General features: G+C 44.8%; 1 protein-coding gene across 3 annotated transcripts in view; it reads right to left on the bottom strand.

The window, feature by feature from the left end:
* kdr (kinase insert domain receptor (a type III receptor tyrosine kinase)) overlaps nucleotides 1-24,964 on the bottom strand; it is an 89,441-nt gene that overhangs the window by 29,938 nt on the left and 34,539 nt on the right. For all 3 annotated transcript variants that reach the window (XM_085970027.1, XM_085970019.1, XM_085970033.1), the window contains exons 15-20: nucleotides 23,942-24,073; nucleotides 12,299-12,405; nucleotides 11,709-11,844; nucleotides 10,996-11,100; nucleotides 8,898-9,011; nucleotides 1,102-1,190 (exon numbers count right to left, since the gene is read on the bottom strand). In XM_085970027.1, coding sequence (XP_085826153.1) covers nucleotides 1,102-1,190; nucleotides 8,898-9,011; nucleotides 10,996-11,100; nucleotides 11,709-11,844; nucleotides 12,299-12,405; nucleotides 23,942-24,073 — 683 coding nt within the window. The remainder of the gene's footprint in view (nucleotides 1-1,101; nucleotides 1,191-8,897; nucleotides 9,012-10,995; nucleotides 11,101-11,708; nucleotides 11,845-12,298; nucleotides 12,406-23,941; nucleotides 24,074-24,964) is intronic.

The following is a 24,964-nucleotide window of genomic DNA, read 5'->3' on the forward strand; positions in this document are numbered from 1 at the left end:
GCTTAAGCCAGTCTGTGAGAGTTTACATAATTGTGCAGAGGTGTCAGCCTTGGTTCAGTTGGCAGCAATCTTGCCTCTGAGTCAGAAGGTTGTGGGTTCAAGTCCTACTCCACTTGAGCACATAACCCAGGCTGACATTTCAGTTCGGTTCAGTTCAGCACTGAGAGTGTACTGCACTGTAAAAGGTGCGGTCTTTTAAGTGAGGTGTTAAACCAAGGTCCTGTCTGCCCTCTCAGGTCGATATAAAAAATCCCATGGCTACATCACTAAAAAATAGATGATCTGGTTATTATCTCATTGCTGTTTGTGGGACTGTGCTGTGTGCAGATTGGCTGTCATATTCCTTTACATTACACCGGTGACTACACTGCAAAAGTAATTCACTGGCTGTGAAGCATTTTGGGTTATTTTGAGGTTGTGAAAGGCAAAATGTAAGTTCTTTCTTTCAATTAATCTAGAGTTGGAGAACCTCTGTGAGCTATTGAATCTGGGCCTCATAGGAAGTCTTATACCACAGCACAGTACAGGAAACTCTCATTTAAATGGCACCTAAATATCCGGAATTCTCTATTAACCGGCAAAATTCTCACTCCGAAAACAACACCTCAATAACCGGCAATGTTGCCGAGTCCGAGTCCGAGTCTCCCGCGGTGGCCGAGTTAGTCAGTGGGGGTAGTTCTTCAAACTGCCACTACTCGGCTTCTTGGTGCTGTCGGAAGTCGGAACACCTCAATACCCCTGTAACAGGAGTCTGACTCTCCCGCGCTGCCGGTAGTCCCTTCTGATCCGCCATTTTACAGGGGTACTGTGTGTCTCCCACGCTGCTGGTAGTCATTGCATTGCATTACCCTCAACTGGCAGTACTGTACTTAATCAAGCATCTTCCACCATCCATTTAACACAACATTCTGTAGGTGAGTACCCAATTGCTGTATACTGCACATTTCTTGATTTTTTTATTTTTCTTTGTTAAAAATAGCCTCGGTAGATAACCCTCCCCGTCATCCGGAATTTTTGATCAACCGGCAACACGCCGGTCCCGTTGGTGCCGGATACCAAAGAGTTTCCTGTAGCATATAGTACGGAGCAACATAGATTTACCTTGTAGGGAACATAGTCATTTCGCTTGCTTCTCAAGTAGTTTGACAGGTTCCCATACTTGCAGTATTCAACAATCACCATCAATGGTCCTGGAGAAAGAACAGCAGGATTAATAGTATTAATAGCTGCCAGAAATGCACAGTTACAATGGACAAAAGTAACTGTTCTACTCTGTCATATTATTTTACATTAAATTCTGTTTATTGTAAACACAAATTATCAATGAAATGCGCTCAATAATCACACCAACACAAACCCAGCATAACTGTTAAACACAGGATTATTCTTTTGTAGTATTTCAAACTCATCTATCAATAATTTATCATTGCAGTTAATAACTATTAAAAAAACACAAACAACTTGTCGAGCACTATATTAGTTAATGGCAGAGATCACTGGTACACAATTCTATTGTCAATGGTTTGAGGCCTACCAAAGATTGACACAGAAAGCTACCAACCAACTGAAAGCACCAAGCTATTGCTGGTTGGCACTGACTGCAATATCTACCAATGTGTACAGTACTATCCATGCCAGCGCCACTAGCTGATCTGTAGGTTTTTGTTTAGCTCTGTTCTGTATTGCGCCTATAGTCACAAAGCTGGCGTTTCATGTGAAGCTTTAAATTTACCAGCCACTTTCCATTAGTTTTTCACAGTGAGGTTATAGAACTTCAGATTTACAGGCATATTCTCCATTACTAATTCTAGGAATGTTAATATCCCTACTGTTCAGGTTTAACTAAGACTAATATTTCTTCCATGTACAACCATGTGTGTTTTCCACGGCATCAGTGGGTATCAGTGGTAACATTGGCGATCTGACCGCTCCCAACATACCTCTTATAGTGTGGCTTTCTAACCTCTAAAGCAGTCCAGCTACATAACTAGTATATGTAACATGTAGCAATGTTAAGGCAGCTGAAGACAGCATGGTTCTGGGCTTCTATTGGTTAGCTGAGCACAAGTAAAGCACAATTTACAGACATATCTCTGCCCAAAATGATGGATGCAATCCTGGCGAAAAGAGGAGCCTTTTCAGGTCAGTGGGAATCAATACCACCAGAGTGCCTGGCATAAAGATAAATGGTATGTTCTCAATTACTTCAATCGTGAAAGAGGTTATGAAGAAGTTCAATGACTTATGTAAAAGTATGAAAGTAAGCCATACTTACTGTTCTCCTTAGAGCAGAGAAGGATAAGGGGAGATTTAATAGATGTGTTCAAAATTATGAGGGGTTTTGATATAGTAGATAGGGAGAAATTGTCTCAACTGCCAAAGGGTCAGTAACCAGAGGGCACAGATTTAAAATAATTAGCAAAAAAGCCAGGGAGGAGGTGAGGAAACTTTTTTTTACTCAGCGAGCTGTTATGATCTGTAATGCACTGCCTGAAAGGGTGGTGGAAGCAGATTTAATAGAAACTTTCAAAAGGGAATTAAATCTGTACTTAAAAGAAAAATTTGCAGGGCTATGGGGAAAGATCGGGGTAGTGGGACTAATTGAATAGCTCTTTCAGAGAGGCGGCACAGGCACGATGGGCCAAATGGTCTCCTTCTGTGCTGTATGATTCTATGATTCCATATGTAAAGGAAAGATCATAAACTCTGCTATGGATTTTGAGGTCATCTGTGGCCAGCTGCTTATAATGGAGAGGGTTGATTCCCTAATTGGACACTTCCAGTGAGGAGCTATCACTGATCAGGGAACCACAGACCCATATGAGCCTAATTTATTTCAAAGTAACTTCCTTTGTTATCAATATATTGATGTAAAAGAGTTATCACAGAATCATAGAATGGTTACAGCACAGAAGGAGGCCATTTGGCCTGTCAAACCCATGCCAGCTCTCTGCAAGAGCACTTCAGCTACTCCCACTCTCTCGCCCTTTCCCCGTAGCCCTGTAATTTTTTTTCTTCAGGTACTTATCCAATTCTCTTTTGAAAGCCATGATTGAGTCTGTCTCCACCACCCTTTCAGGCAGTGCATTCCAGATCATAACCACTCGCTGAGTAAAAAAGTTTTTTCTCAGGTCGCCTTTGGTTCTTCTGCCAATCAGCTTAAAACTGTGTCCTCTGGTTCTCGACCCTTCCGCCAATGGCAACAGTTTCTCTCTATCTATTCTGCGTAGACCCATCATGATTTTGAACACCTCTATCAAATCTCCTCTCAAACTTCTCTGCTCTAAGGAGAACAACCCCAGCTTCTCTAGTCTATACATGTAACTGAAGTCCCTCATCCTGGAACCATTAACATAAATCTTTTCTGCACCCTCTCTAAGGCCTTCACATCCTTCCTAAAGTGCGGTGCCCAGAATTGGACACAATACTCCAGTTGAAGCCGAAACAGTGTTTTATAACAGTGTTCATCATAACTTCCTTGCTTTTGTACTTTATGGCCTTGATTTTCATTGGGCCGTGAGGCGGGCGGGGGGTTAAAATCGCAAAAAATGGTGGACGGGACCGCCCCGGCCTGGTTCCCGACGCCGAGCAATTTTAACTCAGGCGTGTCTGATGGTCCCGACTCCGTCCCGCATCCAACAGGCGGGACTGGTCTTTAAGGCCCTTAATTATCACTAAATGGCCTCGATAATCCTATTTTAACAGGCTCTTGCAACTTTAACCCTTTTCCCACGTAAAACACGCCTGGTGGGAAACACGAATGTGAAACCTGGCGGGAGCACTATTGGATTGCTGACCATCAACTGCAGGTCAACCATTAACGAGGAGATTTGATCAGCCATGATTTGCAGGTGACAGGACTTAGTGGTCTCAGGTCTGGGGCAACTTTTACAAGACTTAACCACACCTGTGGAAGGTTGGTGCCTCACACACTTCTCCATTGTGACCTCCTGGGAAACCCCTCTTGCCACCTTCACTCTGCACTTCCTCAATGGAGGCATATACCAGAAGCATGGGAGCCATTTATTTCCTTCCCATCTGGACATTAGAGGAGCTCGAGCACCAGCCGCGCCACCAGCAGAACCAGGAACAACAGCAGCAGCAGCAACAGGAGCGTCAGGCTGCTGCTCACCCACCTGAAGTTGCACAGGCCAGAAGGGGCCAGTGCCTGGAAGCCCGTCGGTGCAGGAGATACCCCCCAGAGTCTACAGACGCAGGGTCAGCTACCTCAACATGTCTGAGCAGCAGTGCCAAAGGCGGCTCCAACTTTCGCGAGAGGTAGTGACTGACGTCTGCGCAATGCTACAGCAAGACCTGCTGCCCAGAGGACCAGGTGGACAACCATTACCAGTGGCCATCAAAGTCACCACCGCACTCAGCTTTTTTGCCTCAGGCTCATTCCAGGGATCAGCAGCAGACATCAACGGCATCTCCCAGGCGGCCGCACACACTTGCATCACGCAAGTAACCGATGCCCTCTTTGCCCTCGCGCACAATCACATCCATTTCACCAAGGATCGAGCAAGTGTCACAGCGCAAGCGATTGGATTAGCTCATCTGGCAGGCTTTCCAAGGGTGCAGGGCGTCGTTGACTGCACACATGTGGCCCTTAGGGCATCCCATCGCAATCCAGGTGTTTTTGTCACCCGCAAGGGCTTCCACTCCCTCAACGTTCAGCTGGTGTGTGGCCACAAGAAGGAAATTTTGCATGTTTGTGCCATGTACCCTGGCAGTTGTCATGACTCCTTCATACTGCGCCAGTCTAGTGTGCCTCCGCTATTCAGTCCGCCAGACCAACTTAACGGATGGCGACTTGGAGACAAGGGCTATCCCCTGAGGACGTGGCTAATGACGCCGTTGAGGAGCCCATCCAACGAAGCTGAGGAGCGCTACAACTCCAGCCACATTTCCACCAGATCCATTATCGAGCAAACCATCGGTTTGCTGAAGATGCGCTTCAGATGCCTGGATAGATCAGGTGGAGCACAACAGTACTCAGCAGCCAGGGTCTCCAGAATCGTCGTGGTTTGCTGTGCACTTCACAACATGGCACAGCGTCGTGGCTTGCAGATTGCTGAGGACCAAGTGGCTCCTCACATATCCTCCTCCTCAGAGGAGGAGGAGGAGGAGGAGGGCAAAAACGAAGATCCTGCAGAGGCCCATCAGCCAGCGGCAACATTACGCGAGAACATTGCTGCCTGGGAAGCAAGGAACGCACTCATCCTGGCCAGATTTGCTTAGCCTAGTCAATCAAACACTTTTGCTTCGCAGCTTCTTACCTGAGCATCGACAATCACCAAGACCCTGCGGATTCCTAGCTATTTGACCAGCATACTGACAACTGCAAGTAATCCTAAGCCCTCAATGTGAAAGTCCCATTCGCGAAATGATACAGTTGCCATCAGAATTTTTATGTATAAGAACCAACTGATGGCATTTTTACAATAAACACAACATTTCACCCAAGTGACTACCCTTGTGACTACTTGTGCAGAATTTTCCTCTTACGTGTGCTCCTATGTAGTGCTTTCCCTGTGGCTTCAGCAGATGTGGAGGCCCCTTGCTCACTTTCCTGCTGCTCCTGTCTCGACACCTTTGGCGGACGTCCTCTGGGGTTGCGAGCCTGTGAGGGCTTGTCAACAGTCTGCTGCTCCTGCGGCTGTGCAGGGGTTGAGACGTCTATCTCACTTGGATGTGGACTCCGGTGGGGCTCTGACCGAGGGCTCTGCAGTGGCATGGAAGTGTGGGTGCTTGGAGAGGAGCTCCCACTTCCTTGAGGTCTGCCACCAATCTCCCTCTCATGGGTCATGTCCCCCTCAGCGCTTGCAAGTGGCTGGAGAGCACCTTGCTGCATATCAGGTGGGCCATGGGGACCCGTATCTGCAATGGCAGTCCTACTCAGAAGGACTTCCATGAAGGTCTGGTTTCTCTGTTCAATAGATGAACATCGCTCCTCAAGAGATGTCATTCTATTCTGAACAATTACCATATTTTCCATACCCTGGCAACTAAGCTCCTCCATGGCCGTAGCCCTCCTTTCCTCTACCGTAGCCATCCTCTCCTGCATGGTAGCCAGCCTTAACATGGAGCTAGCCATCCTTTCCATGTTGATGCGTTCATGCGCCAATGACGCCACAAAGGCTCTGCTCATGTTCGCTATGAACTCCTCCATTCGCTCCACACTCGCAGTGACCCTAAAGACAAAACCTGCCAGAGACTCCTGCATCTGTGCCTGGAGTTCCATCACCTCTGATCTCATGGATGGGCCCAGAGGCAAAAGGTCGACATGCTGCTGAGCTGAGCTGGCAGAGTCCTGCGCCCTCCAACTAGGACTCTCCGCTGCTGTCCCTGTCTCCACAATCTGCTGATGCTCACTTGTGAGCTGTGATACACCAGGTGACAACACTACTCTATGTCTCGAAGGTCCCACCGAGGTGTGAGTGTCTGCGCTGGTGCTGGGTGCGTAGAATTCTGCTGACGCTGCACCCTCAGAAGTTGCAGCTTCCTCTGAGGAGCCTGGCTGCTCAGCCTCTTCTTCCTGGCTAGGGGGGATGGATGCTTGTGATGGTCCTGTGGGGGAGTAAAGGAAAGAGTTACAGGTGTGATGCCAAGGCTATATGCACATAGCTTTTTGCAGATGCTCGTAAGTCCATCTGTTACAGCTTGACAATCATTATCAGTGACTAATGCAATGTCAAAGAGGGAGCTGGGAAACTTTTCTGTCACCAGCTTGCTGTGTTGCACCTGTCTGTCTGTCCCCCATGTGCGAATCATCCTCAATGCCAATGATTTCCAGGATGGCCTCCTCCCAGGGGGTCAGGTGGGCTATTGAGGGTGGCCCTCCTCCTGTCCTGGCTCGCTCTCTTTTGTTGTGAGCTCTCTTTTCCTGCAATGAGGGAGACAGGTGTTGGTTGAGTGAGAATGAAGGAGTGAGTGTAGAGATTGCATAGCATAGATACTTAGAAGGAGACAAAGATGGAGTGAGGTTGCAAGACCAAGGGCCCTCCCTGTGTGTTGTCAGTTGTGTTCAAAACATCAGAGTGAGAGGGAGTGTGAGGGCTGTATGGTGGAATAGTTAGTGAATGTGAGCATAGAGAGAGAGGGAATGGGTAAGGGTGCATGGATGTCAGTGTCAAGTGGGATGTGGAGGAAGAGATTGCTAAAGCTGAGTGCTGGTGAGGAAAGGCAATGGGGGTCAGATTGAGGGTGATGGGAAATTCATACTCACTTTTCCAGTGCGCTGAAGGTCATGAAATCTTTTCTTGCACTGTGTCTAGGTTCTGCGGGTGACCCCCAAGGAGTTGACCTCCTCAGCCACCTGCATCCACACAGCCTTGGTCTGAGTGGGAGGCCTCTTCCTCCCTGATGAAGGGAACAGGACCTCCCTGTTGGCCCTAGCCCCATCCACCAATACCTGAAGTGCCACCTCGTCAAAGTGAGGAGCTGCTGTTGCCCTCCCGCTTGTCATCTCTCCTGCAGGTCCCTCTGACACCAAATGGAGGAAGCTTGGAGACCTGCAGAAGAAGCAAGGCTTGCTGTGGACCTTAAATGCAGCAGCAATGATGACGTCATCGGAGGGAACTTTCAGTCATGAAAAACCCCCTTGCAAAGGCTTCCCACACGTTGGAAATCAATTGACCAATTGAGTTAAAATTGCATCAATCTCCCATATCCACTTAGATTCATGTGAGAAACACGAAATTCGGATAACACGACAACAGCCCGCACCTGAGCTAAAATCACCCCCTATGCCTCTATTTATGAAGCCCAGGATCACGTACGCTTTTTTAATCGCTTTCTCAGCCTGCCCTGCCACCTTCAATAATTTGTGCACATATACCCCCAGGTCTCTCTGTTCATGACCCACTTTAGAATTGTACCCTTTAGTTTATATTGCCTCTCCTCATTTTTCCTACCAAAATGTATCACTTCGCACTTTTCTGCACTAAATTTCATCTGCCACATGGCTGCCCATTTCACCAGCCTATCTATGTCTTCTTGAAGTCTATCACTATCCTCCTCACTGTTCACTCTACTTCCAAGTTTTGTGTCATCTGCAAATTTTGAAATTGTGCCCTGTAAACCCAAGTCTAAGTCATTAATATACATCAAGAAAAGCAGTGGTCCTAGTATCGACCTCTGGGGAACACCACTGTATACCTTCCTCCAGTCCGATAAACAACCGCTCATCACTACTCTCTGTTTCCTTATAGAATCATTATAGAATGATTTTCATTATACTTTAAGCTCTCAACTTGTTCATAAATCTCTGAGTCATGGCAGAAGTGTTTAGTGATTCAGAAGATGTAATTTGCTGAGCTCAGACATGAGAAGAACTATAATTAATACTGTCATCACAGTTAAAATCATAGGACCATAAATTGGTAAAATCTATCTCCATGCATCCATTGTCATAGGTGTTGGGAGCACTGAGAAAGTCCACCATGTATTTAACTATTCTCCCAGGTAGACTCAGAGCACATGGAGTTGGTATAAATGAAGAATACGCAAGGGAACAGAGGAAAAGTAAGGTGTCCACATGACCTTCACATAGCTGCTTTGTTAAAATTCCAGCCCGGCCATTGCCTTCCTGTTTTTTTTAATCAAGCATAATCCAACTTCCATATGGTAATGCTCAAATTAGGTGAACTCATTTTTGAGTTATTTTAGGAGTCATTTTCCAACATTGCCAGAAGTGCAAAGATGAACAATTATTCCTCCACTACCTTGCAAATATAGTCAGATAAACTGGATAACCCCTATATCACCAAAATCATATGGAAGATGGATAATAATAAAAGTAACTGCCACCATGATTTATTGTTTCATAGAAAAGGGCCGTAAGCAAGCTGTTGTCCTGAAAGTGGCCAGATGGTGAAGAGATTGCATGGACTCACCTCCCACTTTTGTGCAGGCTCCCAGCAGGTTCACCACATTGAGGTGATGGCCGATGTGAATAAGAATCTTCAGTTCGGACATCAATGCTCTGTGTTCACTGGAAGTTGCTCCATCTAAAAATAGCAGTCAGATAAATGAATATATTCCTTTCTATTGAAAACAAGGCAAGTACAGAGGATGAGCACCTATGCACAAATACAGGTCTGTAATGACATTTGCATGTAATGATATATATTTACAGATATGTGTATAGAATGGCCGCAGAAATTTAAGCAGCACACCAAGAAATTTCAATGCTTGCAAAGCTTTAAAGAGTTCACTTTATACGGGAGTATTTATCGCTGACTACATTATGCTACTTGTTTTGAGATTATGAATTAAAATTACTTAACAAATGTTATATTCTATTAAGAGAATTCATTTCATATGCTGCAGTTTCATCTTTGAAGTGATGATGGTGAGTATCTGTTGAGACCAAGCGCAGATTGGGTGATTGCTTTGCAGAACACTTCCGTTCAGTCCGTAAGCGTGACCCTGAGCTTCCGGTCGCTTGGCATTTTAATTCACCGCCCCACTCCCACTCTGACCTCTCTGTCCTCGGCGTCCTACACTGTTCTAAGGAAGCTGAAGGAACAGCACCTCATCTTTCTTTACAGCCATCAACGTTGAGTTCAACAATCTCAGATCATAACCACTGCTCCCATTTTTACAGACAACAGCTGTTGGTAATAATTCTGCTATTGCCATTTACACCTCCTTTAGATCCATCTTTTGTTTCTTGACTTGTCCCATTGCCATCCCCTTTTGCCTTGCACCATCATTCCATGTCATTTAATCTCTCCTGCCTTCCACCCTATCATAGACCTTCCCTTTTGTTCTTTCCTCCCCTCCTCCTTTCCCTGCCTCTGTACCAGCTTAAATCTGTTACATCTCTAACTTTTTCCTGTTCTGATGAAAGGTCATCGATTTGAAATGTTAACTGTTTCTTTCTCCACAGATGCTGCCTGACCTGCTGAGTATTTCCAGCATTTTTTGTTTTTATTACAGATTTCCAGCATCTGCAGTATTTTGTTTGTATGGTCAGTATCTAGATAGATGTTAAAATGTGCTTATACACTAATAGGTATTAGTTATATGCCAGAATTTGACTGGTAAATAGTAAAATGAAAATAACATCATATTTTATATTGACAGCCGATAGTGCAGGAGATCATCACCATTGAAAATCCATGGTAAGTAAAGAACTAGTAATCACATATATGACACGTTTCTCAGGGTCCTATCATTTGATTCTTTGCTGTGACTGACTTACATTTATATCCCATTGGATATTTATATGCATACCAAAATAAATCATCTACGTTGTTTATGGGAAGTGTTATTTAAACAACCCAAACAATTAACTTTAAAATAGATAGGCTCCAAAAGTCCATGGCTGCTGCACCGGGTCCTCTTGCAGTGAACATTCAAAGATGGTCTTCTGAGGGGAACGTCTCTGACCACCCCTTACAAGGACATTGTCTTAAGCGGAGTGGGAGGACGGGGGGGCAAGATCAGGGGTAAAGACCTGTCCCTTAAAGGGACCTTTGTAAGGGGACTGCTGGTGGTGGTGGGGGTGGGGTGGGGTGGATAATGTTGAAAGGAGTAAGATGTGGAACATATACCTTCAAAGTTATTGTCAACTTATGTTCTCCCCATCAATAATGTTGCCATCCAAATTTCAACCACCCTCCTGATATTATAGGCTAGATTTTATGAATTCACACTCTCAATGCGGAGCTTCATGCACTCAGAATGTACATCAAGAATTCGGGCACAGGGGCCAGTTGGCACCATGGGATTTCAGTGGGTAGAAAACCCTGTGGAGCCTGGTGGGCTCTGCTCCCAAATTCTCCATTGCGCTGCAGGTATGCAAAGACCCTGCTAGGTAGAGGATTTTTACCTTAATCCAAAATAATTGATTTTCTTCTATCGACTATAAAATGTTGTAAATTGATTGAGATTTGGAAACACGCTGGTTTGGAACAACAGCCACCAGAGGTTCAACAACCTTATAATTACACTTTTCAGAAAGAAATCTTTCCAACTTTCATTTACCTTTCAACATTTTGACAGCAACAGTTTTGCAAGTAGAGATTTTTTCCATATTAAATGCAGCTGCTTCAACCACTTTGCCAAAAGCTCCACAACCCAATGGTTTGCCTGATTAAAGAAATACAAAAGGATCTTTCAATTATGAAAATTATATGAAATAATAAATCCGTTTCGCTGAATGTTCTTGGCAAATACCACACTATAGGGAATACAAATTGGGTGTTTTCAGACAATGGTGCACAACCTTAAAGGAAAGACGTTTTGCTGAGGACAACTCAACTGGTGTGGTTTTATTAACGGACCTGCTGTATACTGAAGAACAGGTCAATATTATGATCAATGGAGAAATACAAAAATGCAATACAACTGCAGCAGCGAGCTATCTACTAAAGAACAGATTTTAGTAAATTCTTATTGACTAGTGTTATTACTGCCTCTGAAATTTGATCAATAGGAAAACCTGTATGGTACAATGATACCTGGCTTTATCCCAATCATGTGCTTTATAGCTCTCTCAGTTACAGATTTTAAAATCCTCAACAAAACTTGCAGACAAAAGACTTTTGAGTTACTAATACAGAACAAAGTATATCCTAGTATTATGTCAACAATAAGCATTGTACGAATTCGCGATCGATTCAGAGATTTTGTATGCAGGTTTTATTCTAAAGGGGGCGAATATAAATGACAGCAACATGGGGGGTGGGGTATCTCACCTAATTTAAGTCTATCCCTGGGAAATTCCCATTTACTGGCATCATACGACAGCCGCTCACACTGTTCATCCATAGGTACTTCATCAGGGTCCATGATGATTGACAAGTAGCCTGCCTTCAGTTCTGCATCACTGGGCTGGAAAAGAGTGACAAGTCACGTTACTTTAACTGCCTGCTCTGTGTTCACAGAGTGGTCGTGCTCACTTTAGCGATTGTTGAGAAAAGACACAGAGCAGTCAATGATCCAGAATTAAATGTTGCCAAACAAACAAAAGTACACATCACATCGGCTAAACTGAACATGCATGCCGAGCTCGCAATTATTTCAGATTTCATTGTAATACACGACGACGGTCCTGAGCATGCAGCTTTGAGCAACAAGCCTTTTTTTCCCCCATGAATGGCAATTCTAATTAACACACATTAGTCAATCCTTTGTTAAATCATGCAGCAGCATTACGGAAAGAAAGAAAAAAATGCGTGTGTTGTTTTAAACACAAAGGAAAGATCAACATGAAAGGGCTACAGTCAGTTTTCATTTGTCAGGCAGTGTAAGTTCCCGTGGGACAATGGTGGGATTGTTTTATTACCCGCTTTATTGTTCTAATGATGATTATTAGAAGCAACCAAAAGAACATGGCGATCACTCCGGTGCCAACCAGGATAATCAGCTCGAGGTTTGCCTTGTCTTCAACTCCTGGTACAGAAGAAAAAAATCCTTTCAGTTTCGTGGAGGTGCATGTGATCATAGATAAGTGGGAATTTATAGAGGAATAGATAAATACACAGATAGAGCCCTTAATAGGTACTGAAACAGCTGGAAATAGAAGGAACAAGATGAGCTTGTAATATATATTAAGTAAAAAATAAAGTGTCACAGTACAATTCAGTATCCATATGATTTAATACTTTAAGAAAATGCAGACCATGCTAGTTATATTACAGAGGACAAGTAATAGAAAGAAAGACTTGCATTTATATAGCATCTTTCACGACCCCCGCACGTCCCAAAGCGCTTTACAGACAATTAAGTAATATTTGAAATGTAGTCACTGTTATAATGTAGTATTGAGAGGGAGGCGGTACTAACAGTTTTAGCGGACTTAAAAGTGGATAAATCCCCAGGCCCAGACGAGATGTATCCCAGGCTACTGTGTGAGGCAAGGAGATTGCAGGGGCACTGACACAAATTTTCAGAACCTCTCTGGCCACAGGGGAGGTGCCAGAGGACTGGAGAACAGCTAACGCAGTACCATTATTCAAGAAGGGTAGTAGGGATAAACCAGCAATTACAGGCCAGTGAGCCTAACATCAGTGGTAGGGAAATTATTGGAAAAAATTCTGAGGGACAAAATTAGTCTCCACTTGGAGAGGCAAGGATTAATCAAGGATAGTCAGCATGGCTTTGTCAGAGGGAGATCATGTCTAACCAATTTGATTGAATTTTTTGAGGGTGTGACTAGGTGTGTGGATGAGGGTAGTGCAGTTGATGTAGTCTACATGGACTTCAGTAAAGCTTTTGACAAAGTCCCGCATCGGAGACTGGTTAAGAAGGTAAGAGTCCATGGGATCCAGGGCAATTTGGCACATTAGATCCAAAATTGGCTTAGTGACAGGAGACAGAGGGTGATGGTCGAAAGTTGTTTTTGTGACTGGAAGCCTGTGTCCAGTGGTGTACCGCAGGGATCGGTGCTGGGTCCCTTGCTTTTGTAGCGTACATTAATGATTTAGATATGAATGTAGGAGGTATGATCAGTAAGTTCGCAGATGACATGAAAATTGGTGGAGTGGTAAATAGCGAGGAGGGAAGCCTCAGGCTACAGGACGATATAGACAGGTTGGTCAGATGGGCAGAACAGTGGCAAAGGGAATTTAACCCTGAAAAGTGTGAGGTGATGCATTTTGGGAGTACTAACAAGGCAAGGGAATCCACAATGAATGGTAGGACCCTAGGAAGGACAGAGGATCAGAGGGACCTTGGTGTGCATGTACATAGATCCCTGAAGGCAGCAGGACAGATAGATAAGGCCTCGGGCGACTGTCTGTGTGGAGTTTGCACATTCTCCCTGTGTCTGCGTGGGTTTCCTCCGGGTGCTCCGGTTTCCTCCCACAGTCCAAAGATGTGCAGGTTAGGTTGATTTGGCTATGATAAATTGACCCTTAGTGTTAGGGGATTAAATACGTGGGGTTACGGGGTTACAGGGATAGGGTGGGATATGTGTCGGTGCAGGCTCGATGGGCCGAAATGGCCTCTATCTGCACTGTAGATTCTGTGATTCTGTGATAAGGTGGTTAAAAAGGCATATGGGATACTTGCCTTCATTAGCTGAGGCATAGAATATAAGAGCAGGGAGGTTATGATGGAGCTCTACAAAATGCTAGTTAGGCCACAGCTGGAATACTGTGTGCAGTTCTGGTCGCCACACTATAGGAAGGATGTGATTGCATTGGAGAGGGTGCAGAGGAGATTCACCAGGATATTACCTGGGCTGGGGCGCTTCAGCTATGAAGAGAGACTGGACAGGCTGGGGTTATTTTCCTTAGAGCAGAGAAGGCTGAGGGGGGACCTGATTGAGGTGTACAAAATTATGGGAGGCATAGATAGGGTAGATAGAAAGGAACTTTTCCCCTTAGTAGAAGGGTCAATAACCAGGGGGCATAGTTTCAAGGTAAGGGGCAGGAGGTTTAGAGGGGATTTGAGGAAAAACTTTTTCACCCAGAGGGTGGTTGGAATCTGGAACTCACTGCCTGAAAGTGTGGTAGAGGCAGGAACCCTCACAACATTGAAGAAGCATTTAGATGAGCACTTGAAACGCCATAACATACAAGGCTACAGGCCAAGTGCTGGAAAATGGGATTAGAATAGACAGGGCTTGATGGCTGGCGCGAACATGATGGGCCGAAGGGCTGCTTTCTATGCTGTATAACTCTATGACTCTATGAAACGCGGTAGCCAATTTGCACACAGCAAGCTCTCACAAACAGCAATGTGATAATGAGCAGATAATCTGTTTTAGTGATAAATATTGGCCAGGACACCAGGGATATCTCCCCTGCTCTTCTAAATAGTGCCATGGGATCTTTTATGTCTACCTGAGGTTTAACATCTCATCCAAAAGACAGCACTTCCAACAGTGCAGCACTGCCTCAGTACTGCACTGGAGTGTCAGCCTAGATTTTTGTGCTCAAGTCTCTGAAGTGGTACTTGAACCCACAACCTTCTGATTCAGATGCAAGAGTACTACCAACTGGGCCAAAACTGACATTAATACATAACATATATGCAAAGTAATGCAGTCCAAATCTTTATAAAGCACAAGCAGATCGCCTCTGTGTTGCTCATAGGTAGACTGCGGGACTGTGTTCATGCATTCTGCTGTAGGTTTGTGCACGCATTGTGGTGGGGGGGTAGGTGTGCGGAAGCTCCTTGGATTTATATTCGAGTTATTTGCTGCAATTCTTGGGGCCTGGAATGAGTTCTTTTTAAAATATTACATTGTTCTGCCATAGTGTCACTTATTCATTGCAACCACAAGTTGCACTTATATAGCGCCTTTAATGTAGAAAAATGTCCCAAGTTGCTTCACAGAAGTGTAATCAGATGAAAATTGGATGCTGAGCCAAAGAAAGAGATATTAGGAAGGGTGACCAGAAGCTTAGTCAAAGAGGTTGGTTTTAAGTAGGGTCTTAAAAGGAGGAGGTGCAGCGGCTGATGGGTATAGGGAGCGAAACCAGGGCGTGAGCCCAGATGGCTAAAGGCATGGCTGTCAATGGTGGAGCAAAGGGGGGAGGGGGAGACACAAGAGGTCAGAGTTCAAGGAACACAGAGTTCAGGTGGGGAGTTGTAGTGATGGAGAAGGTCACAGCAATAGAGAGGGGCAAGGCCAAGTGATCTAAACATGAGGATAAGAATTTTACATTGGAAACATTGGCGGACCTGTAGCCAATGTAGATTATCAATGACAGATGATAAAACAGTTCAAGTTGTAAGTTTATAAACTAATTTCATTATTAACTACAGTGAGCAACTCATTGATGTTAGATCCGTGATTCTGAGAGTATGATGTTTTTCAATAACTACACGGATGCTGTAACTTAACAACCAACAGGTGTTTACTGGAGTAGGGTATTCTCAAGACTGGGGGTACAGAGGCATGCTCAAGGCTTATATACAGGTGTGGTCACTGCCGGTACTACAGTATACAGGAGCTGTAAAAGTAGTTCTCTCTTAAAGGTACATACACTACAATTCCTCCCCTTTTAGATTAGCAGTGCCCATAATATTCAAATAACAAATAACACTTTAGCATGCACATTAAACAACAATAGTCCATTTAAAGATTCAGTCTTTGGGGCAGCTTCCTGATCCTTTCGGGATAGCGCCTTTCCTCAACACAGCCACCATTTGTGTAAAAGATCTGTGGTGCCATGGCAGCCAGCGAAGGTGGGAGTATCAGACGGTCTAGCACCCATTTGTGGACCCCACACAAGACCCAGACAAATGTCTGTGGAAGTAAGAGGGGAGCCGTGGACAAACAAATGCCTCGTGATGTGCCCCAATGCACAATGCTCCAACCCTACAATGGCCATCAGCGGACTCGATAGCAAAACCCAGAAGCCAACACCAAATGATCGGACACAGCACACTGCCAGAGAATGCTGCACCCATCCTTCAGATGCGATCTTCGGCCTCCTGCTGAGGTTAGTGCTGGAAAGAGCGCGGTGCATAAGAGATTCTCCGCATCGCTCGTGTAAATTAGCAGGCAGCACCAAAATATTGGTGGGGCCTGCGCTCTTTTTGCAGGCAGCCATTAGCCTTGGCCTGCGCTGTTACAGGCAGGTTTCCAGCCTACTCGAATTTCTAGGCCACAGTGAATAGTTGAGGCCCCAGCACAGATCCTATTAGGACACCACTAGTCACTTCCATCCAATTCAAGTACACACCCATTATCCCTCTACTCTGTCTTTGTTAGATCCGTGATTCTGAGAGTATGATGTTTTTCAATAACCACATGGATGCTGTAACTTAACAATCAACAGGTATATCTGGAGTAGGGTAGTCTCAAGACTGGGGTACAGAGGCATGCTCAAGGCTTATATACAGGTGTGGTCACTGCCGGTACTACAGTATACAGGAGCTGTAAAAGTAGTTCTCTCTTAAAGGTACATACACTACAATTCCTCCCCTTTTAGATTAGTACCCATAATATTCAAATAACAATTAACACTTTAGCATGCACATTAAACAACAATAGTCCATTTAAAGATTCAGTCTTTGGGGCAGCTTCCTGATCCTTTCGGGATAGCGCCTTTCCTAAGGTTCTTGTCCTTGGTGTGGAAGCGATTCTGGCCACTTTTCGTCGGTTAGTTCATCGGTTTCCACTGCTACTGGTTCTGAGGTAGATGCTACCGGTATGTCGGGTTCATCCCCAGGTACGCGAGACATGGGGTTGACTCGTTCCTGTGACGCTAAGATCTGATCGACGTGGCGTCTCACAATGTTCTCCCCGACATCCACTGTGTACATTAATGGCCCCTGCCTTGTGCATATCGTTCCAGGTTGCCATTTCTCTGTTCGGTAGTCACGGGCCAAGACTGGTTGTCCTACATTGAAGCTCCTTGTCGGCTTCTCATTGATGTGCTGGAATTGTTTATCCTCCACATTTCTTCGCACATTTGGTCTGAGCAAATCCAGATGAGATCTCAACCTTCGGATAAAGAACATCATGGCCGGGGTCTGGTTGGTAACTGCGTGTGTCGCATTTCTGTAGGCTAATAAGAAATTGTCCACCTTATGCTGTAGTGGAATTTCATCGTCGCACATGGCCTTTATCGCCTTTTTAAAGGTTTGCACGAACCTCTCAGCCAATCCATTTGTGGCTGGATGATACGGGGCGGATGTGTAATGCCTTACCCTATTCCTTCTCATAAATTTCCGAAACTCTTCGGACACAAACTGTGGTCCATTATCAGAGCAAATCTGCTCTGGCAAGCCACTCCTGGCAAATATGGTCCTTAGGACTGCAATCGTTTTCTCTGTAGTGGTTGAGGACATTTTTATCACCTCAGGCCATTTCGAGTGAGCATCCACTGCTATTAAGAACATTGAGTCCATGAATGGACCAGCAAAATCAATATGCACCCGTTGCCATGGAGAGGAGGGCCACTCCCATGGGTGTAGAGGGGCATGTGGTGGTGCATTTTGGATCTTCTGGCATCCTGAGCAGCTCTTGGTTAGGTCCTCGATTTGTTGATCGATTCCCGGCCACCACACATAAGCCCTAGCAAGGCTTTTCATTTTCACCCCTCCCAGATGACCTTCATGAAGCTCATTTAGCACTCTCTCCCTTAACTTGGGTGGAATCACCACTCTGGATCCACACATCACTGTCCCCTGGCATACTGACAGCTGTTCTCTTCTGGATGAGAATGCTGGCAACAGTGAGTCACCATGTGTTGGCCATCCCCTCACCGTCAAATCATATACCCGAGACAGCGTCGGATCATTGCGGGTCTCCTTCTCTATATCCGCGTTAGTTACTGGCAATCGTTCAATTATTGACGAATAAAATATCTCGATAGGGTCCACTGCTGGTGCTTCCTCCACAGTAGGCAGTGGCAAGCGTGATAGCCCATCAGTGTTTCCATGCTGTTTCGTGCCTTTGCAGTCTATTTCATATTGGTTCGCCCCTAGAAAAAGGGATCATCTTGTAACCGTCGTGCAGTCATCACCGGAACGCCCTTCTTTGGATTAAAGATGGAGACAAGTGGCTGGTGGTCAGTCAGCAAGGTGAACTTCTGCCCATGCAGATAGTGGTTGAATTTTTTTACTCCCCATGCTAGGCTGAGGGCCTCCCTGTCAATCTGGGCATAGTTACGCTCGGCTGAGGTTAGTGACCGAGACGCAAAGGCTACTGGCCTCTCCAACCCGTCTGGGAATTTGTGCGACAGCACCGCTCCAATACCATAGGGTGATGCATCACATGCCAAACGGATTGGTAGTGCTGGGTTGAAATGGGCCAACACCTCTTTTGATGTGATCAATTCTTTGCACTTCTGGAAAGCTCGTTTACGTTCGTCATTCCACTTCCATGGTACCCCCGTTTGCAGTAGGTTGTTCAGTGGGTGTAATACTGTAGACAAATTTGGTAAGAACTTATGGTAGTAGTTCACCAGCCCAAGGAACGACCTCAGTTGTGACACATTTTCCGGTGCTGGAGCCTTGACTACTGCCTCAATCTTTTCAGGGGACTTATGTAACCCCTCTTCATCGATAATGTGGCCAAAATATGAGATCTGCCTCTGGAAAAACTCGCACTTGTGGCGATTAGCTCGTAGCCCATATTCCTTTAATCTGGTGAGCACCTTCTCCAAGTTGGTGAGGTGATCACTGTCATTTTCACCCATGACCAGGATGTCGTCCAAATAACACTGGGTCCCTGGAATCCCTTGCAGGACTTGATCCATCGCCCTTTGCCAAATAGCCGGAGCCGATGCTACCCCAAACACCAGCCGGTTGTATTGATAGAGACCTTTATGAGTGTTGATCGTGAGGTATTGTTTCGAGGCTTCTTCTACCTCCATTTGCAAGTACGCCTGGGCTAGATCAATTTTGGTGAAACGTTTACCTCCAGCTAGCGAGGCGAAAATACCCTCAATTCGTGGAAGCGGATATTGTACTGTGTGAAGGACTGGGTTCACTGTCACCTTAAAATCCCCACAGATGCGGACCTTCTTTGGTTCCCCAGGCGTATTACTCAACGACCTCTTCATTACAGGAACGATGGGTGTAGCCCACTCGCTCCAGTCTACTTTGGACAGTACTCCTGCACGTTCCAACCCTTCCAGCTCTGCTTCGATGGCTGGTCGGATCGCATAAGGCACTGGTCTGGCCTTAAGAAATTTTGGGCTTGCATTTTCTTCTATTTTAATCGTTGCTGTTATGCCTTTTAGTGTTCCAAGTCCCTCCTGGAACACTTCTTTTGCGTCAGTTAGCATTTTTGACAGTCGTCCAGGTGTGACGTCGTCATCCTTTTTGGCCTCAACCTTCAGTGCCTGTATGGAATGCCAATCTAATTGTATCTTCCGGATCCATTCACGTCCTAGTAGTGGTGGTCCTCCACCTGGCAATACATATAGGTCCATTTTAGGTATTTCCTCGTCTTTGTATATCACTTTCACCCTTATTTTTCCTGTGGGGTAGACTTTTTGCCCTGTGTACGTCTTCAAGACAATCTCTGTAGCTTTCAAGGGTATATGTGAAAATAGCCGCTTGTATTCCCTTTGGTTTATGACTGTTAGGGCTGATCCTGTGTCCAATTCCGTTTTCACTTGGACTCCGTCTATCTTGAGTGTAACCCAGATATTCTGGTGATCCTCCATTTTGGTTACCTTATGTAGTTTCAGACAACCCAGCTCCCTGCTTCCGAAGTCTGTATCACTTTTCTGTTCGTCTGAACTACTGTCCATCACCTTATGTACCTTTTTGTACTTCTCCTGTGGAGATTTCCTGCTGTTGGTTTTCTTGCTATGTGTCCTGCTTTTCCACACTGTCTGCACACTTGGTCCTTGAACCAACAATCCTTCTGGTCGTGTGTTGTTCTGCCGCAGCGATAACACTTCCCTGTTCCATAGGACATTTCATTGGTGCCATATTCTTACGGTCTCCGTTGTATCTCTGCAGCGCCCCTTGCGGCTGCTTCGTGTGATACTGCCATGCTGAAAGCCTTGTCCAGCGTAAGATCCTTTTCTGATAGAAGTCGTTTCTGGGTTCCTTCACTTTGAAGCCCACACACAAACTTGTCCCTTAATGTATCTGCTAGTCCCACTCCAAACTGGCAGTGTTTCGATAGCTTGCGCAGTTCCGTTAAGTACTCAGCATTGCTTTCGTCTTTGTGTTGGTTCCTTTTATGGAACTTAAATTGTTCTGCTATCAGCAGCGGTGTGGGGTTTAAGTGGTCCTGTAGGATTTCTACTATGCTTTCGAAATTCTTATTCACAGGCTTCTCTGGGGTTATTAGGTTTTGCAGTAACCCATAAGTTTTTGCACCCATGGAATTTAACAAAACCAGTGCTTTCCTAGCGTCTGGCACTTCATTCGCCCTGCAGTACACCTCAATATGTTCCACATATGTCGCCCAATCTTCGACTTCATTGTCGAACGTAGAGATACTGCCACTCTTCGGCATCCCTGGGTGTGATTTAACTGTCAAAAATGGCGTCCCCCGTGCTTTCCCTTCTTCTCCGCTGGCACAAAATGGCGTCTCCCGCGCTTTCCTTTCTTCCCGCGCTCGCCCTTCTTCTCCGCTGCGGCTTCTAAAAATGGCATCTCCCGCGCTCTTCCTTCTTCTCCGCGGCTCAATGGCATCTCCCGCGCTCTCCCTTCTTCTCCCCATGGACACTGTTCGGCCCTTGAGCCCTGGCTGTGCTCTGCGCATTTTTTGTTTTTTTCCTGTGCGCCTTTCCCGTTTCCGCCGCTCAGTCCTGAACCCGGCTGCTGCTTTACCCTCTCTCTCTCCGTTTTGCTTTTCCTCGACGCCGCTCGGTTTTCAACTCCCGGCTGCGCCCTGTGCGCTTCACCCTTTCTCTTACCCGTCGACGCTGCTCGGCTTTTTCTCTGCCGTCGGTCGGCTCCAGCCGCCGCTGTCCGGGAAGGGTCTGCGCTGTACCTGTTGTCAGTCTGTTGCTGATCGTCATGGCTGGGGAACCAAGCCCAGCTCTCCACAGCCTCCCCTGCGATATTCACTCTCTGCCGGACGACTGGGCGGTTGCTCGCGGTCGACGCCCGTGCTTCTGGCCTCGACTTTCTTCCACCGCCCTCTCGGAGCGAATCCTCGAAGGGAAATGCAGAGTTTCAGGTAGATTCGAATCGACACTCGTCGCCACTGTTAGATCCGTGATTCTGAGAGTATGATGTTTTTCAATAACTACACGGATGCTGTAACTTAACAATCAACAGGTGTTTACTGGAGTAGGGTAGTCTCAAGACTGGGGGCACAGAGACATGCTCAAGGCTTATATACAGGTGTGGTCACTGCCGGTACTACAGTATACAGGAGCTGTAAAAGTAGTTCTCTCTTAAAGGTACATACACTACAATTGATTTATAATAAAAACAAAAAATACTGGAACACACAGCAAGTCTACCACCATCTGAAAAATGAAAAGACAGGTTCACGTTTCATGTGTAGATCCTTCATCAGAATGGGTCTTTACCTAAAATATAAACTTTCTATCTCAGGTGATGAAGGATTTGATGTATATTTCCAGCAATTTCTGCTTTTATTGTAGATTTCTATCATTTCTGTTTTTTAATCTCTGATTTATAATTGCACTAAGTATATAGATTATTTATATTTATTCAATAAATAAAATAATTATAAAACTTACTAAATTCAGTGAGTAATTAATTAACTTCAATTAGTAATGTGATTTATTGGATTCAGTCAATACCCTAATTTAATTATTATATTGTCACCAATTAACTTAATTATTAAATTGTCAGTAATTGAGTAAACATGCACATGGATTTATAATTTATTTGATAGCATAGCACAATTGTTGCTTTCTCTATTGAATTACTATTAAAATGGTGCATGTTACATGGTATGTGGATGTTAATAGTTTGGGATGTGGATATTAGGAAGATTTGTGATGTGAATAATAAAGGTTAAGATGCAGGCATTAAGGCTTAAATGTTTTAAAACACAGCTTTAATACATCAGTGTATAAATACCCTTTAATTCTGCACAGCAAAAATAACTATAGTTGATGCAGGTCAAGATTTGCTTGATCAATGAGGAAATTGGCGGACACATGTGGAGACCGGCAGAAATGCATCCTTGAATTAAATCAGGTGCAGGAATAGAAAAAAGTAAAGGAATGGGGAGTACAGGGTCAGTACAGTGGGGTTGTTGAGTCTCACTGTACTTAGGGTGGGCCACGTAAAGTGACTATCACAGCACCTGCAGGCATAATGCCAACAATGGCCCGGATTATGCGGTCAGCACTCGCTGTTCATTACGCTTACTGTGCTGCACTGTACTGACCCTGTATTCCCCATTCCTTTACTTTTTTCGATTCCTGCATCTGCCCACAGACTTTTCATGGGCTTTTGTACAGCAGCTTACGGTTATCGGGAGTCTGATGCAGCGCCCTCTACAGCGTGTCTCCTTAACCAATTAGATTGAAGAATCCTTACTGAGCCACGCACGGGGGCGGGGGGGGGGGGATTTTAACCCCCAGAAACAGGTGGGTTGGGGTCAGGTGGGTGGTTAAAGAGTTACAAATCTAAATCCCAACCCCAAGCCTGTGGGAAATCCGTTCCCCCGGGTTTCCAGAGCACTTTCCAAACAACCCCCCCCCCCCACCACCACCCACCTCCAAATTAAAATTCTGGCCACAGAGTCTGAACCAGGAAGTGTAAGTTAGAATGTAAAATCATGTACAAAAAGTGAAATAAAGAGAGGGAAAGAAAGATGGGATTAAGAGCGAGAGATAAAAGGCACAGAAAAAGTTTTTAAAAATTATTTTAATTTTTAATTTTATTTAAATCTCCAACAATAATTAAAATCTGAAGGAATGAGAAGCCACGCTTTTAAAAGTAAATTTTCAATGAGGTTGTTTGGCAGTAATTAAGACTTATCCTACCGTTAAAAATTCACTTACATTTGAATGGGCAAGCGCTAACTTTTTCTGGGGTGTTTTGTGGGTATCTAGTGGTTAAGTACCGCAACTTCACGCCCTTCCATGTATGCGAATGCCGAGTCTCTCGGTGATATACTGTTAGAGCGAAGCTTCTGGAGGAGCAGGGTAACTTGGACAGCAACTTCCTGATTTCCACGTTTAACTGAGCATGTGCGGATGCCAGAAGTTGCGGTCCGATTTATTCCTTAATAATAGTGAGCGCTGATAGCCTCACCGTTATTCCTTCCTGCAAAATCTGGGCCAATTTGTTTATACCACTCACCATTTTAATAGCATAAAGAAAGCAACAATTGTGCTGTTCTATCAAACAAATTGTAAATCCATGTGCATTGATGATTTTATAGCATCTGCTTTATTGCAAACATTAATAGCAAATATGAGATAACTTGTGTCATTACAGCCTTACATTATGATCAAACAGTTAGAACTGCTGCCTCTTGACTGAGCACTATATCACATTCCAGTTCCAAACCACTCAGTTGTTATTCTGCCTGAAAATCTGTTTTGCTTCTTAACAGCTTCCTAACCTTCTACAGCAATCGCAGCGTAAGTCTCCGCACAGCCCTGCATGTTACAAGCCTCGCACTTGTACATCCCTTCGTCTTCCTTCTTCAATCTCTGGATGGTCAAGGTCCTGTTCAGCTCCCCTAGAACAATGCCTGGCAGGACACAGGCACACAGCGTTAGGTGAGTGAGGCACCATTTCCTGCACCAGTCACAATATTACAATTCACAGTGTGGACAAAAATGACAGGATATGCTGAATAATAAGGCAATATAAAAGAATAACAGTAATCACACTGCCAAACACATGTTCTTTTTTTCTACAACTGCTTATTGTTTATTGTATATTATCTGAAAACATTTACAAATGTATTTGTTACCTTTCTGCATATACTGTGAAGAACTGAGTATTTGCTGTTAGTTTCAATCTGTATTTTTTTGAATTGTTTTACTTTTCTCCTCCACTCTAATTTTCTCCCCTCCCCTCCACTTCTGAAGATAATGTTGGGGTACATCTGCACAGTAATGGCCATCCTCCAGTACCTTCACTGGAGTGGACATTCATGCTGCGTGAGACAGTGAGCTTGCTATTTGACTGCAGGGGGCATCAGAAGATCCAAATTCCATCCTCACCCAATTCACTGGGACTCAACGGGCAGTGATAAAAAACAGGAACCCTGGCTGGCTTTTTTTAGATTCAGAAGAGTGTGAATTTATAGAACTATCTCCTTAAAGGCACTGTCATTAAAAAAATGACAATAGATGCAATGGGGATACTTTTGACTTTGGCTATAATGTGAAATGGCCGATATCGAATCAGCTGCCCATTATACAGCTCTCATCAAATGAAAATGAAAATGGTGAGAGATGTATAACGGGCAGCTAATCTGATATCACCCGTTTTACACTATCGTCCAAAGTCAAAATTACTCCCAATGACTGCTATATTGTTGTATATCGCTAGTTTGGAGATTTTGTCTTCCAAGACAGATTTGAAAGATAGTACTGTTACTCTAGATATATATTCAATATAGGTATAATACTGA

This window comes from Somniosus microcephalus, chromosome 2 (genome assembly GCF_052327205.1).
Source record: "Somniosus microcephalus isolate GS21.2 chromosome 2, FLI_Smic_1.0, whole genome shotgun sequence".
NCBI lineage: Eukaryota > Metazoa > Chordata > Chondrichthyes > Squaliformes > Somniosidae > Somniosus > Somniosus microcephalus.